We start from the raw sequence: 15,841 nt of genomic DNA, 5'->3' as shown, positions 1-15,841 counted from the left end.
CGATCACCACATTATTGAGGAAATTCTAGACAAAGTGGTATCATGGCATGTGCGTCATTTGTATCCTAAATGCATTCTCTAAAGATTTTATCTTGAGACAAACTGCTAATCTCATATTATAATACATTAAGCCAACATGAGAGCCACCCTTCCTTGTTCTTACCTCTGACCTGCAGCACAAGCTGTAGCTCAGTTGGTAGAGCATGGCGCTTGTAACGCCAGGGTAGTGGGTTCGATCCCCGGGACCACCCATACGTAGAATGTATGCACACATGACTGTAAGTCGCTTTGGATAAAAGCGTCTGCTAAATGGCATATATTATTATTATATTATTATTATTATATATTACAAGCGATGTGTGTGCATGCATGAATGTGTCTGAGCATATGTGTGAAAGCATGTGCTTGTTAGCATGCATGGCTGTGTGTAGACATCATCCAAGGCAGATTGTGATGTATTTGATCTGGTGTTCTCAACAGAACATGTATCAACAACATTTACAGAAATCAAATGAGTGAGTGTCTAACTATAAATGAGAGGCAAAGTGCATTATAACACACTCAAGTGAATTACTGTATGTTGTCATGGTTTGGATGTGGGGGTGTTTCCGTAATAGATGTGTGATTAGCTTGTTGAGTTGTGATAAATCAGTGTTACAGAAAGCCAGGAAGTCATTGAATGAACCATTAGGAAGTCAAATTTCCACCACTGTAATAGGCAAGTGAAAATAAGCCAAAAGACATAACGTACAGATGTATGATCTTAATTTGAGCTAATTTGCTACAGCAGGAAGATAATCCTTCAGCAACAGGAAATTTGAACTATTATGTAGATTATAATTAATGGCTATTTTTGTAGGGGTTAATACACTTTTTACGTAATGGAAAATCAAGTCTGAAATTTCAAAGTGGAAATGACAACCTTCAGAAACCTTCTTTAAACCTCAATTACACTACAAGTTTTAAATGTCCTTTATTTAGGGAAAGCTCTCCTGCAATAGGGGGATCAAATGAAGATGCTTTAACTGTATTATTCCGGTTTGGAGCAAATATGTTTTAAAAGTGCTGATCATGAGCCATTGACCTGTTTGCATTACAGGTGAAGGAACCGCCTGCACACAGGACTACCTACCTACAATCCCACTCATACAGTACAATCCCATGCACAGAACTGATGCCGACCCAAACATAATGTCTACACTGCAGACTGACCAGAGCAAGCAAGCACTTGCACTGCACTTATCAGCTCTATTTGAGAGGGTGGTTCTTTTCCCTTTGTGTCTAGGCTGGCAAGGCCTCACCCTTCAGTGGGAGGGAGCCAAAGACAATGCTGAGTTTATAACTGAGAATATAACCTTCCTCCAAGGAAACCAACCAGCAGGCCTTTCTGTCAGAACACATCACACACTATAGGAGCCATACTGCTGGGAAATAAACACCCAGCAGCTTCACTACCAAGACTCTGCTACGTGGAACTGAATTAACAACAACACCACTGAATAAGAAGCTTAATGGACAGAGATGAATAAAGATAGAAATGTGACCATAATAAATACTGTATGTAAGTCTGAGTGTGCTGTACCTGCTAGTTTAAGGACACAACCACTGAGCAGAATACTGCATGGATATTAACATTAAATATGGAATTAAGTCAATGATATTGAGCACAAAATATTTGGAGATATTTGGATTTTGCTGTGGGTTCTACTCTGCAAATTGCATTGGTCACATACACATATGTAGCAGATGATATTGCAGGTGTAGCAGAATGCTTGTGTTCCTAGCTCCAACAGTGCAGTAATATCTAACAATACGCAACAACATCGCAAGCATGTCGTTTGTTTGAGAGGATGCATTGAGATAGTGAATACACAATGTAATTAAGTTAAAAGGCTGCAAAGTAGAGTGTGCCACAGAATGCGTGCACATGTCAAGTATATCAAATGCTTAATTAGGAAATGTTTGAAGTAAGTTACAGATGTAGGATCTTAATTTGATCACTTTTTTGTTGCTGAAATGCAAACTTGTAGTGTTTTTGAGTATTAAAAAGGCTTCTAAAGTTTGGCATTTCAGACTTGATTTGCCCTCATGAAAAATGTATCAACCCCTACAAAAAATGTCCATGAGTTATAATCCACATATTAAAACAGATTTCCTATAGCTGTAAGATTATTTTCCTGCTGTAGCAAACTGCCTCAAATTAAGATCCTATGTCTGTAGATGTTTCAGTCACAGTGCCATTTCAAGTGTAGGAGACAGCATTGAGTCAATGCTAAACAAAATAAAACTGCAACCAGACCCTTCTCTCCTACAACCCCTCCCACACTCTCTCTTTTAGACTCATGCCTCCTAGAGATGAAAGCATGTCACGTTCTCTTATGTAACTTTCCCTCCATCAATCTGCCTTTCTCTGGGCTTACTGTATGCGTTTGTGACAATGTATTTGCATTGCCTGTTTATGAGTGTGTATTACATGCATTGTGTGTAATTTTAGATAAATACTTTTGTATATATAGTCTATTTGTTTCATGTAAAGTGTGTTTGTTTGAGTTTGTTCCTAAATGTTATTAGGCATGAATCTGCATGAGAGAGAAAATGTGTGAGGTGCTGTGTGGCTCAGTTGGTAGAGCATGGCACTCCCAATGCCAGGGTTGTGGGTTTGATTCCCATGGGGGAACAGTATGAACAAATATGAAACTGAATGCACTCACTACTGTAAGTCATTCTGGATAAGAGTGTCTGCAAAATATGTTAATTTATAACCCTGGGGACCTTTTCACATGATGAGGGTGGATAGTGTTGTTTTCTGTGAATCAAGGACTGTCTCCGTGGGGTTAAAACAACTGCTGTAACATAGTATACTGTATGTAACATACTGTTTCCTTCAGTAACTTACAGGTAACTGGCTCACAGTAAATTACCTTAAAAATAACATGCATTATTTTTACCGTGTAGGGATCAAGTTACAGGCCTTGCCTAATAATTGTCCATCTACGTTTTAGTACATGAGATGCTTAGCCTTTGTGTGAACTCCCTTGCAGTTCTAGAAGGGCCTTGACTGACAGTTTAAAAGCCGTGTCAATAAATGGAGACATTCCAATGTAACTACCGACAACATAAACAGCTAAGGCCTCATTCACAGCTGGCTCAGCCCCTCCCGTATCATCCTGTATGTGTTTTGCGTTTGCTATATCGATGTGAATATTGATGTGAATATCGATGTGAATATCGATGTGAATATTGATGTGTTTGATGTGTATTGATGTGTATTCAGGGCTCATCTGTGAAAAAGACTTTGGTCTCAGCATGACTCCCTGTTAACTACAATAAAGGTAATAAAAACATTTTAATCAGCGGCTAATATCATAAGTGGCTTTCATTGATAATAAATGATATTATATCGCCAATGAATGAAACTAATGCTATACAGACAGTCAAGTCCAGAAACAAAATTCATATAACATACACATATAGTTACAAGGTTATGCAAATGTAAAAACGACTATATTGGTTTTCTCTCCAACAAATCAACAAATAGCCTACACCAGATCCTTTATACTGTAAAATGGAAGTCTTATTGAACTGATTGATTGAGCATTTGTTTGGAAGACGTTTGTTAGCCCAGTAACAGCCATTGGTAACCATGGTATGCGTCCAAGGTTGAAATGCTTGCTGGCTGTTTTTAGTTTTAGGGTGTAATTAGATTACCCTGTCAGAGTATGATCTGAGAGTGCCAGTAGAGACAGTAGTGCCAGTAGAGACAGTAGAGACAGTAGAGACAGTCGAGACAGTCGAGACAGTCGAGATTGAACATGTGCTGCCGAAGCTGTGTGATGCCTCAGAATGCTGAGTTAGCTCAGATCTCCACCACCACCTCCCTCCCTGTTCCACTCACCTGCTGCAGTCTCTGATGGGAGATAAAACATGAAAAGGTTATTGCTATGAAACAGGCGTTCCCACTTAACTGATTTCCTCTATTACTGTGCACATCGGAAAGAGAGAATGTATATGTAGCATTTACAGAACTATAATGAACTATACAAATCCATTCATACACAAAACCACAACAGATTGAGTCATCTGAAACTATAGGAAGAAGAATAATGAGAACTTGCACATCTTGACTATATCTTCTTCAAGCCAGCCATATTCAAATATCAAAGGCAAAGCCTTTACTAAAACCGTCTTTCAACTAGTTTTGGCTCTAGGTTTTCTAAAACACTTCAAATAACGTGACTTGATAGTGCCAACACATAATGTGGCTCTGTTCCAACTGTTCCAATGCCTTACCTTGGGTAAATTACTCACATCGACTATGAAAGCCTCTATTTTGATGAGAGGACAGAAATGACAGAGAATGATTCTTGAATTATGTATACTAACTTAGCTCAAGAGCCCTTATGATTACTGAGACTCAAGCACAGAGGCATAACATACTATAACATGCTTGACAATATATGTAGGCAGATAAACACCCTAATAAATTATGAGATACTGAAGGACTCAGACACTTGGCTGAAGTGGTTGGGATAGCAATAAGTGAGCATTTTAAGGAAACCGTGGTCAGTGCATCATCATGCTATCCCATGGCCTGGGTTTAATGCCTGCTCTCTCTGATAATGGACTCCCCCAGCAACAGACACGCAAAACATTTGCCTAGGCCATGTGTGTCAGTGGTCCCCGTGCTCAGTGCCAGTGTGCCATTCCTCATCATCACTGCTGCCCACACCACTCACACAAAACACTTACATTTTAGTCCTTTTGCAGAAGCTCTTATCCAGAGCGACTTACAGTTAGAGCATTCATCTTAAGATAGTCATAGTAAGTAGATTCTTCCACAATGAAGTAACTAACAGCAAAGTCAGAGCTAGTAAGAGGGGAAAATCAAGTGCAAGAGTTAGATCACAAAATCCTTTTTTATTTTTTAAATGGGGCGAGGTGAGGGGGGGTAATGTGGGATTATTTAAAATACTCTTTGAAGAAGTAGGTTTTTAGATGTTTTTGGAAGATGGGCAGGGACTATGCTGTCCTAGCTTCAGGGGGAATCTGGTTACACCATTGGTGTTCCAGGACAGAGAAGCGCTTGGACTGAGATGAGCGGGAGCTGCCCTCCTGTAGGGGTAGGAGGGCCAAGAGACCTGAGGTGGCAGAACGGAGGGCTCGGTTTGTAGTGTAGGTTTTGAGCATAGCCTGAAGGTAGGGAAGGGCAGTTCCTCTTGCTGCTCTGTAGGCAAGTATCATGGTCTTCTAGTGTATACGAGCTTTGACTGGAAGCCAGTGGAGCAGACAGGCCTATATCCATCAGTAATCACCTTGGCCACACATACCAATAGCAAGTGACTACATACAGTAGGTGTATGTTATTGTCCACAAACATGCCCTGTGATATTGGTGTGGTAGTTGCATCCTGCTGTACAGTGTCCTGTGTGGCTAACTTGGTTATTTCATATTTGTCATACTAAATCCTATTTTTGTAAGTCATACACAAACTTAATATAAATACATATATGAACATGTGAATAAACATCAGATGAATCGGAGGGAATTCTGACGTAATTAAGCCTAATGTCAGATAGAAACATGACGATCTGTTGAAAAGCCTCTAGTCACATTCACGTCCATAATAATCACCCTGCCTGCTGTCCCTAATGTCTCTGTCCATGTCTGGTCCACCAATTAGCACAGAGCAAGAAACACATTCAGTTAACACTTAACATTCAAATGCAAAACAATCTCAATCAAAACGTAGCTAAATCACTGTAGTTTTAGAGACGAAGCAATTGAAAGACATGTATTTCATTCAATAATCATAGTGATATTTGAGAGCCACACATTAGTGTTTTCTGTGAAAACTGGTAGAGCAAGTATGTCAACAGGGAGGGCTCAACATTTGAAAAAACTGTCTTATATGGGTTATATCTTCAGTGGGATAAATCTGAGTGACACCCTCATGTCAGATGGTATGGTCTGGCTGAGATAATGGCTATGCCAGCATGTATAGCTAATGGACAAAAGTGATGAATAAACTGAATAAACACTCCCTCACCATGCCAGACCATTCAGGCCGATACTGGAAAGACAGAACATCTTGTGGTTTTGCAGGTCATGAAGATCAAATCGTTTTGGTGTTTAGGATTTGTCAGATGACTGTTGGGTCTATGTTCAGAGTAAAGGTTGTTGAAGCCAGTGTTATCTTGTATATGAAGGCAGAACAAGTGAGTGTAACTTTCCTCTCTGTTTGGCAGTGTAATGGTGGCGTGAGAGGCCTGTATTCTATATTTGCCCCAGTTTGAGTGCTTTTAGCTGGGTGCCTCATTCCTCTCTGCATGGGATATTAATTATACAGGAGCGCAGGGACAAACCCCAGTGCTTTTTAAGGGGTGTCCTGCTCCACTTCTTTTGGGAGAAAGAGCTGCGTTAGATATCCCAGTGACCAGCTTTTGATTGGTTTGTGCATTTCCCTATTGGAGTTGGACTGTGTCGATGTGTATCATGCACAAGCTCCCCTACATGTGCATGATGTGTGTTCATACAGTTACACATGTGAACCTCAATGTACTACAGTATGCCACATGGTAGACTAAGAGAAGGTGTTGTTTGATAAAGCAATATGTCCATCTATCTAGGCCCCAGCCCTCCAGACGAGTCAGTCTCCATGTGGATCTCCTTAAAACCTAGATGACTTCCTGTTAAAGTGTGGCAAGGTTAGCCATGCAGCATGTCTTTAGTGTAATAGGATGCCTCCCTCTCTCTCTCCATTAATTACCAGGGTCTGTGCCCAACTCTGCTTCTGCTAATCGCTCCAGCCCCCAAAGGAGCAACCAGTCTTGCTATGTTCAGTTCAGCATGGATCTGTTACTCACTCTGTGTTGGTTAGAAGCTGACGTCCCGGCCACACTGTCTCTCTAGTGTGATTACGTAGACGTATAGCTACTTTCCATGTAGGTGCACTATTCTCACTCATTTTAAGTAGAGTGGATCTCCTTCTAAACTCAAGAGCAGTTTCCTCCCAGATAGCTGAAGGTCGTGGTAGCTGGCAGGGTGTCTGTATGGTCAGTAGGCTCCTCACGTTAAAGCTGACACGTCCACTTTAAAAGCATGATATTGATTTCAAAGCTCTCCCTCCACATAAACTCACTGCTGTGTTTCTTATGTGACGTGGAGTGAAACATACAACCCACAGCCATGGCTGAGTGAAAAGAAACCTCCTACCCATTCCCATCCAGCAGCTCCCTCTTCCACTTCTAACCTAAACAAACCCACATCTACCCTACCTGTCCCAAAACCCCAGTTTGGTGTCATTCAGTCATGCACTTCCTTCTCTCCCAGCTGCACAAAGTAATTTCTCATCATCCTCACCATTTAAACACATTTTACTTCAGTACTTATTTACATCCTTACATGAGCAGCAATTAGATTGATCACTAAACTAATCTAACGATTTGCCCTCTTGCAAATCCAGGCAGTAAGGGCCAAGTCATCAACAGTCCAAGGGCACAAGATGCCTCAATGACCCCTTTCATAAGTAGGAAGACTAGTAGTTGTAGCCACGTGTCTGAATTATGGTCAGTCTAAGTTCCCTTAGATTGCATTCCATACTAAAGGCAGGTCAATTTCATGGGGCGGCAGGTAGCCAAGTGGTTAGAGCGTTGGCCCAGTAACCAAAAGGTTGCTAGATTGAATCCCCAAGCTGACATGGTAAACATCTGTCATTCTGAACAAGGCAGTTAACCCACTGTTCCTAGGTTGTCATTGTAAATAAGAATTTGTTCTTAACTGACTTGACTAGTTAAATAAAAAATTCATATAGTGTTCACTGGGAGTATGTGAGCCATGTCTGAAAGCAACATGAGTACCACTACACAGACATCAGTTATACAAGCTACACCTGCTTCACATACACAGGTACTGTATGTGACTGCATTTACTTACATCACCACTGCATTAATCACCATGTAATACCTAGGTATTAATTCTGCATTTCGAGTGGGATATATAGTGTAAGCTCAGCATGTCCGCCAGCAGGGCAGGAGGGAGTATGAGGTGGCAGAGGTGAGGTTGGGTGTTTATGAAGAAAGGTGATAATGAGGCCCTCCTTGTCACCCAGGTGAGATTGGGACTTTATTAAGAAAGGTGATAATGAGGTCCACCTTGTCACCCAGGTGAGGTTGGGTGTTTATTAAGAAAGGTGATAATGAGGTCCTCCTTGTCACCCAGCACCAACAAAGGGCATATAAAAATGTGATTCTTTCTTTCCTTTCTTCCTTCTATAACTATTATTTACATAGGAGGAAACCAACGTTACTGGAGCAAAAGATAAGAACAGACGGTCAACATGTTTTTCCTCTGACATCAGTGTTATGTTTGCCCCTGCTGACCAAAACTGGGCCTAATGTAAAGCTCAACTGCATTTCCTGCGGTGCATTCGCAGCAACATAAGTGATCAAATTAAGATCCTACAACTGGAGCTTCACGTTTTGCTCTCACAATGATCTGTGAAGGCCCTATGGTGTGTCTGTGTACACTGCATGGTCTCTATGGTTCAAGTGATCGCCAGTTGCTAAGGCACCAGTACATGGTCATTCATTGATTGATTGACCAGTTGATTGATTATATACATTCTGAAGATGTTATACTCTAACATGTTGTATCCTGTGCTGAGCTCGGGGACGATAGATTTCTGATCCCTGCATCTCCTTACAGCTGTCTCCGGTCAGTGGGCCAGGATCCTGTAGGGTCAGTAAGAGACTACTTTTGAATTGTTTTCAAGTGAAACTAAAATGAATTGGGATTGGGAATACCAGGTGTGATAGGTGTTGTTGTTTAAAGCTAAGTTCAATTACAAGGAGAAGAGACAGAAAGGTCAGGCAAAGCTAATAATTAGGTTCTAAATACAACTACAAGCCTACAGAACATGGACAGCTCCAAACAGGCAATGTAACGATTGACCATCACAAATATTAATCTTCTTGATCACCATTCTGTTCCAGCCTAGGAAAGAGCGAAGTGCATGTCTTGTTAACTCCCCCACACATCCTGGTCCTCATTAAAAATGGTGAGGGCATATAAACAATTAAACTCTCATTCTAAGTTTTATTTGATCTAGTCCTTGTGAGGTAATTCATAAGACCTCATCAGGACCGAAAGCAGGGTGGTTGCATGTTGCACAGCTGAACTGCAGGACAGGCAGCAGTCGATCCATGCGACAAGACGCCCAGAATGCACATCTCAGAGAGTGTGCGCAGTGCATCATCACTTTTGTGTGCGACGCTGGACCCATTAAAGGGGAAATCTGTAGTTCAAACAATAACAAAACCTTTACCCCACCACTGTTCTGGTAAACAGCTGAGAGATGGGGCTGGAGAAATGTAACCACTTTCAAATTCACAGACAGGGCTATGGATGCAAGTTTTGACCATTCGTGATATCAACATTTTAGAGGCAATACAGTGTTTGTTTACAATTGACTTGTTTAACAATTAAGTAAAACAAGCTTATATTTTGGGTTCTGATGGGCTACAACAGTTGAACTACGCTAATCAGGAATTTGTAAGTTATATTATTCAATAATCAATGTGTATATGTAATTAATTGAAAAGTCTAAAAATGTATGTGCCAACTTCAGATTTCAACTTTAAGCTTAAAATCCCAATTAATTTTCACGAGCCCAACACACACACACACACATGCACGAGCGCACGGGCATGGAGAGAGAGAGAGAGAGAGAGATTGTAAAGCATAGTTTTTTTCAGGCCATTAGTAGGCCTATCTAAACTTTTATTGACTCAAGATGACTGATTCCAACTCTTACTTACCCTTGCATATTTAGATGAATAGGGATCCTCGAAGAGTGCCCAAAGCAACCGCTGCCAACGTCGCCAATGCCCCCCAGATTTGGCATCTGGTCCATCAAGAGCCAACCTATTGATCATTCCCAGCGTTTCCTCATCCCCATCCTCCTCTGAATTCTCGGGGGGCCCACCCCCAAAACTATCCAATGCCTCCTCGGCCTCTCTATGTTGCCGATAAGTCATCCAACAACATGGTTCCACGTCAGTCTCATCGATACCCCAAAATGCCAACTCCTCCTCGTACAACGGGCCGCAAACATCTGCAGGGCAGTGCAACTTCCCGGTCCTATAGTAATTGAGGATGTGGGCAAACACCCCCGGGTGCCGGTCAAAGAAAAATTCCTCAATCTTGGGATCGTAGTCAAAGTGACTGTGGGCATCGGGCTCGGCGAGCCAAGCTAACCGGGTGCCCGGTAATGTACGAAGGGTGCTACGGTAGGTTTGGTGTCTGATACCTCCCACGTTAATCACAATACGATCGTTCTCGTCGCCTTGTCCCATTGCGTCGCTTAGGCATGTCTCGAGCAGGTTCCAGACATTATATTGCAAAATATGTGCGAGGCAACGCAGTGAGATCTGGCCGACACATGAACTCGAGATGAAAGAGGAAAAGATAAGGCAGATTTCTTCCCGACTTCTTTTATTCAGCCTGCAAAAAAGCACAGGCTCCACTCAAGCATTCAGATAGATCCCAACTTTTAATAATACAAAAGAACGCAATGCCTCAACGGATGTTTAATATAGTTGCAAGGTAGGCTAAAGCAAGAAACAGCCTGTGCCTGCCCCAGAAACAGGATGGGGGGAAATCTAAATGTTCATGGTTAAGCTACATCACAAAACCAAAGATGAAGACCCCTCCGAAAAGCGTTGATGAAAAATGTGTGTAGGCTATGACTCCATATAATGAAAACCTAGTTCCAAATCCACGCCGTCTTTTAATTAGAGAAACGTACACCCCTTGTTGCATTCAACGAAAGATGAGGGTTGTGGTGCTGAAAGGACAGCACCAGTCTCTCTGAGTGCACACTCCTCACACCCCCTCCCTCTCTCCTCTCTCTCTCTCTCTCTCTCTCTCTCTCTCTCTCTCTCTCTCTCTCATCATACCCCTCCCACTGTCTTTGAGACAAGACTCTTGCACTTCCTAGTCCCTTTTCTTTCTTTATATTCTCCTCCTTGATCCCAGATGCAGGAATGCTACAGGGAGATCAATATTGATTCTTGACAATTACTGTACATGTTCTGTATTCAATAAGGATGCACAGGTAAATGCAGCTAAATTGATGAGGCGTGTGTTGCGGACAGCTGTTTGGGCTCTGTCAGCACCATGGACAGGTCACATACTGGCTTCCACACAGGTGAATCACCTACATGACAACACCCTTATTTTGAGCATGAAGTTGAGTCAAGTTACTATTTGTAACAGTTAGGGCTCCATATATATATATATATATATATATATATATATATATATACAGTGGGGCAAAAAAAGTATTTAGTCAGCCACCAATTGTGCAAGTTCTCCCACTTAAAAGATGAGAGAGGCCTGTAATTTTCATCATAGGTACACTTCAACTATGACAGACAAAATTAGAAGAAAAAAAATCCAGAAAATCACATTGTAGGATTTTTTTATGAATTTATTTGCAAATTATGGTGGAAAATAAGTATTTGGTCAATAACAAAAGTTTCTCAATACTTTGTTATATACTCTTTGTTGGCAATGACAGAGGTCAAACGTTTTCTGTAAGTCTTCACAAGGTTTTCACACACTGTTGCTGGTATTTTGGCCCATTCCTCCATGCAGATCTCCTCTAGAGCAGTGATGTTTTGGGGCTGTTGCTGGGCAACACGGACCTTCAACCCTCCAAAGATTTTCTATGGGGTTGAGATCTGGAGACTGGCTAGGCCACTCCAGAACCTTGAAATGCTTGTTATGAAGCCACTCCTTCGTTGCCCGGGCGGTGTGTTTGGGATCATTGTCATGCTGAAAGACCCAGCCACGTTTCCTCTTCAATGCCCTTGCTGATGGAAGGAGGTTTTCACTCACAATACATGGCCCCATTCATTCTTTCCTTTACACGGATCAGTCGTCCTGGTCCCTTTGCAGAAAAACAGCCCCAAAGCATGATGTTTTCACCCCCATGCTTCACAGTAGGTATGGTGTTCTTTGGATGCAACTCAGCATTCTTTGTCCTCCAAACACGACGAGTTGAGTTTTTACCAAAAAGTTATATTTTGGTTTCATCTGACCATATGACATCTTCTTCTGGATCACCCAAATGCTCTCTAGCAAACTTCAGACGGGCCTGGACATGTACTGGCTTAAGCAGGGGGACACGTCTGGCACTGCAGGATTTGAGTCCCTGACGGCTTAGTGTGTTACTGATAGTAGGCTTTGTTACTTTGGTCCCAGCTCTCTGCAGGTCATTCACTAGGTCCCCCCATGTGGTTCTGGGATTTTTGCTCACCTTTCTTGTGATCATTTTGACCCCACGGGGTGAGATCTTGTGTGGAGCCCCAGATCGAGGGAGATTATCAGTGGTCTTGTATGTCTTCCATTTCCTAATAATTGCTCCTACAGTTGATTTCTTCAAACCAAACTGCTTACCTATTGCAGATTCAGTCTTCCCAGCCTGGTGCAGGTCTACAATTTTGTTTCTGGTGTCCTTTGACAGCTCTTTGGTCTTGGCCATAGTGGAGTTTGGAGTTTGACTGTTTGAGGTTGTGGACAGGTGTCTTTTATACTGATAACAAGTTCAAACAGTTGCCATTAATACAGGTAATGAGTGGAGGACAGAGGAGCCTCTTAAAGAAGAAGTTACAGGTCTGTGAGAGCCAAAAATCTTGCTTGTTTGTAGGTGACCAAATACTTATTCTCCACCATAATTAGCAAATTAATTAATTAAAAATCCTACAATGTGATTTTCTGGATTTTTTTCTCTCATTTTGTCTGTCATAGTTGAAGTGTACCTATGATGAAAATTACAGGCCTCTCATCTTTTTAAGTGGGAGAACTTGCACAATTGGTGGCTGACTAAATACTTTTTGCCCCACTGTATATACACTACCATTCAAAAGTTTGGGGTCACTTAGAAATTATCTTGTTTTTTAAAGAAAATGATCCTCTATGCCTATGTACTGTAGATATTCCATAAAACATCTGCCATTTCCAGCTACAATAGTCATTTACAACATTAACAATGTCTACACTGTATTTCTGATCAATTTTAAGTTATTTTAATGGACAAAAAAATGTGCTTTTCTTTCAAAAACAAGGACATTTCTATGTGACCCCAAACTTTTGAAAGGTAGTGTAGATATACAGTACCAGTCAAAAGTTTGGACACACCTACTCATTCAAGGGTTTTTCTTTATTTTTACTATTTTCTACATTGTAGAATAATAGTGAAGACATCAAAACTGTGAAATAACACATATGGAATCATTTTCACGTTCGCTGAAATAATTATCGGACCAAGCCGCAGTGTGATATGGTTTCCACATATTATTTAATTGAAACGCACAAAACAAAGAATGAACGAAAACAAACAACGAACCGTGACTACAGAGGTGCTACGTGTACTAACTCAAAACAATATCCCATAAAACACAGGTTGAAAAAAATGCTACTTAAATATGATCCCCAATTAGAGACAACGATAGCCAGCTGCCTGTAATTGGGAATCATACCAAACACCAACATAGAAAAACTAAACTAGAACCCCACATAGAAAATTATAACTAGAAAACCCCAGAGTCACACCCTGACCTACTATACCACAGAAAAACAAAGGCTCTCTATGGTCAAGGCGTGACAGTACCCCCCCCCCCAAACCTGAAACAAATGGGGAGGGTAGGGGTGGTGATTAGTGTCAGTGGCGGCTCTGGTGCAGGTCGTAGCCCCCACTCAGGTCGCGGATCCACCAGCATCGGTGGCGGCTCTGGTGCAGGACGAAGAACCCACTCATCCCGCGGATCCGCCAGCATCGGGGGCGGCTCTGGTGCGGGACGAAGAACCCGCTCAGCTCGTGGATCCACCATCTTTGGTAGCGGCTCTGGTGCGGGCCGAAGGACCCGCTCATCCCATGGATCCAGCCATGGACCCGGGCTGAACACTGTGCCTGGACTGGACCTCGGTATCAAGGAAGGCTCCTGCCATGAAGCGGGACTAGACACCAGAGCTGGACTGGACATCAGTGCAGAGAAAGGCTCCCGCCATGGAGCAGGCCTGGACGCAGTATCTGGACTGAGCACCGGCGCAGGAGAAGGCTCCGGCCATGGCGCTGGACCGGACGCGTTGCCTGGACTGGGCATCGGCCCAGGGGAAGTCTCCCGCCATGGAGTGAGACTGGATTCTATGCCTGGACTGGGCACCAATGCAGAAGAAGACTCTGGCCTTGGAGCTGGACTGGACGCCATGCTTAGACTGGGCATCGGCGCAGGGGAAGGCTCCGGCCATGTATCCGGAGGTTCCGGACCATTGACCGTCGCTGGATGTTCCGGACCCGTGAAATGTCGCCTGAAGCTCTGGACCGGGGACCGTCGCCTGAAGCTCTGGACCGGGGACCGTCGCCTGAAGATCTGGACCGGGGACCGTCGCCTGAAGCTCTGGACCGGGGACCGTCGCCTGAAGCTCTGGACCGTTGAGCAGAACACACTTGCACAACATCTCTCTCATCTCACTCTCTCCCAAGTTCGCCATTGCCCTATTTGGCAAAAGACCAAGTACATATTATGACAAGAACAGCTCAAATAAGCAAAGAGAAATTACAGTCCATCATTACATGGACATGGAGGTCAATCAATCGGGAAAATTTGAAGAACTTTGAAAGTTACTTCAAGTGCAGTCGCAAAACCCATCAAGCGCTATGATGAAACTGGCTCTCATGACGACATCCACAGGAAAGGAAGACCCAGACTTACCTCTGCTGCATTTGATAAGTTCATTAGAGTTACCAGCCTCAGAAATTGCAGCCCAAAAAGATGCTTCACAGAGTTCAAGTAACAGACACATCTCAACATCAGCTATTCAATGGAGACTGTGTGAATCAGGCCTTGCTGATTGACTGCAAAGAAACCACTACTAAAGGACACCAATAAGAAGACGAGACTTGCTTTGGCCAAGAAACACGAGCAATGGACATTAGACCGGGGGAAATCATATTATTTATACATTTTTTTCAAATGCTGTGTCTTTGGGAGACGCAGAGTAGGTGAATGGATGATCTCTGCATGTGTGGTTCCCACCGTGAAGCATGGAGGAGGAGATTTGATGGTGTGGGGGTGCTTTGCTGGTGACACTGTCAGGGATTTATTTAGAATTCAAGGCACACTTAACTAGCATAGCTACCACAGTATTCTGCAGCGATACGCCATCCCATCTGGTTTGAGCTTAGTGGGACTATCATTTGTTTTTCAACAGGACAATTTCCCAACACAACTCCAGGCTGTGTAAGGGCTATTTGACCAAGAAGGAGTGTTATGGAGTGCTGCATCGTATGACCTGGCCTCCACAATCACCGGACCTCAACCCAATTTAGATAGTTTGGTATGAGTTGGACTGCAGAGTGAAAGAAAAGCAGCCAAAAAGTGCTCAGCACATGTCGGAACTCCTTCAAGATTGTTGAAAAAACATTCCGCATTCCTCCTGCTTTGATGTCTGCACTATTATTTTACAATGTAGAATATAGTCAAAATAAATTTAAAAAACTTGAATGAGTAGGTGTGTCCAAACATTTGACTAGTACTGTATATATAAGCTACTTATACATATTATACATACTTATAAATAGTACACTCATATACATTTAGTTGCCAGTATTTTAAGTACACCCCTCTAGTACCGGGTCGGACCCCGTTTCCCTCCAGAACAGCCTGAATACTTTGGGGCATGGAAACGTTGCTAAATTGGTATCAAGGGACCTAATGTGTGCAGGAAAATATTCCCAATACCATTACACCGCAACCACCAGCCTGTACTGTTGGTACGT

At 42.6% G+C, this 15,841-nt stretch overlaps 1 protein-coding gene and 1 non-coding gene across 5 annotated transcripts in view; one reads left to right on the top strand and one right to left on the bottom strand.

Annotated features, from left to right (window-relative positions):
• The window catches only part of LOC124035646 (potassium voltage-gated channel subfamily C member 1-like), a 51,219-nt gene extending 40,413 nt beyond the window's left edge, over positions 1 to 10,806 (bottom strand). For all 4 annotated transcript variants that reach the window (XM_046349205.1, XM_046349204.1, XM_046349206.1 and 1 more), the window contains exon 1: positions 9,816 to 10,806. In XM_046349205.1, the coding sequence (XP_046205161.1) occupies positions 9,816 to 10,352 (537 nt within the window). In that variant the 5' untranslated portion in view covers positions 10,353 to 10,806. The remainder of the gene's footprint in view (positions 1 to 9,815) is intronic.
• On the top strand, positions 2,610 to 2,679 carry trnag-ccc. Its single transcript has one exon. It is a non-coding gene; the product is annotated as a tRNA-Gly (tRNA).
• Positions 10,807 to 15,841: the final 5,035 nt, after the last annotated feature.

Source organism: Oncorhynchus gorbuscha, linkage group LG05, assembly GCF_021184085.1.
Source record: "Oncorhynchus gorbuscha isolate QuinsamMale2020 ecotype Even-year linkage group LG05, OgorEven_v1.0, whole genome shotgun sequence".
NCBI classification, from domain to species: Eukaryota; Metazoa; Chordata; class Actinopteri; order Salmoniformes; family Salmonidae; genus Oncorhynchus; species Oncorhynchus gorbuscha.
This window is presented reverse-complemented; position numbering and strand designations above follow the sequence as displayed.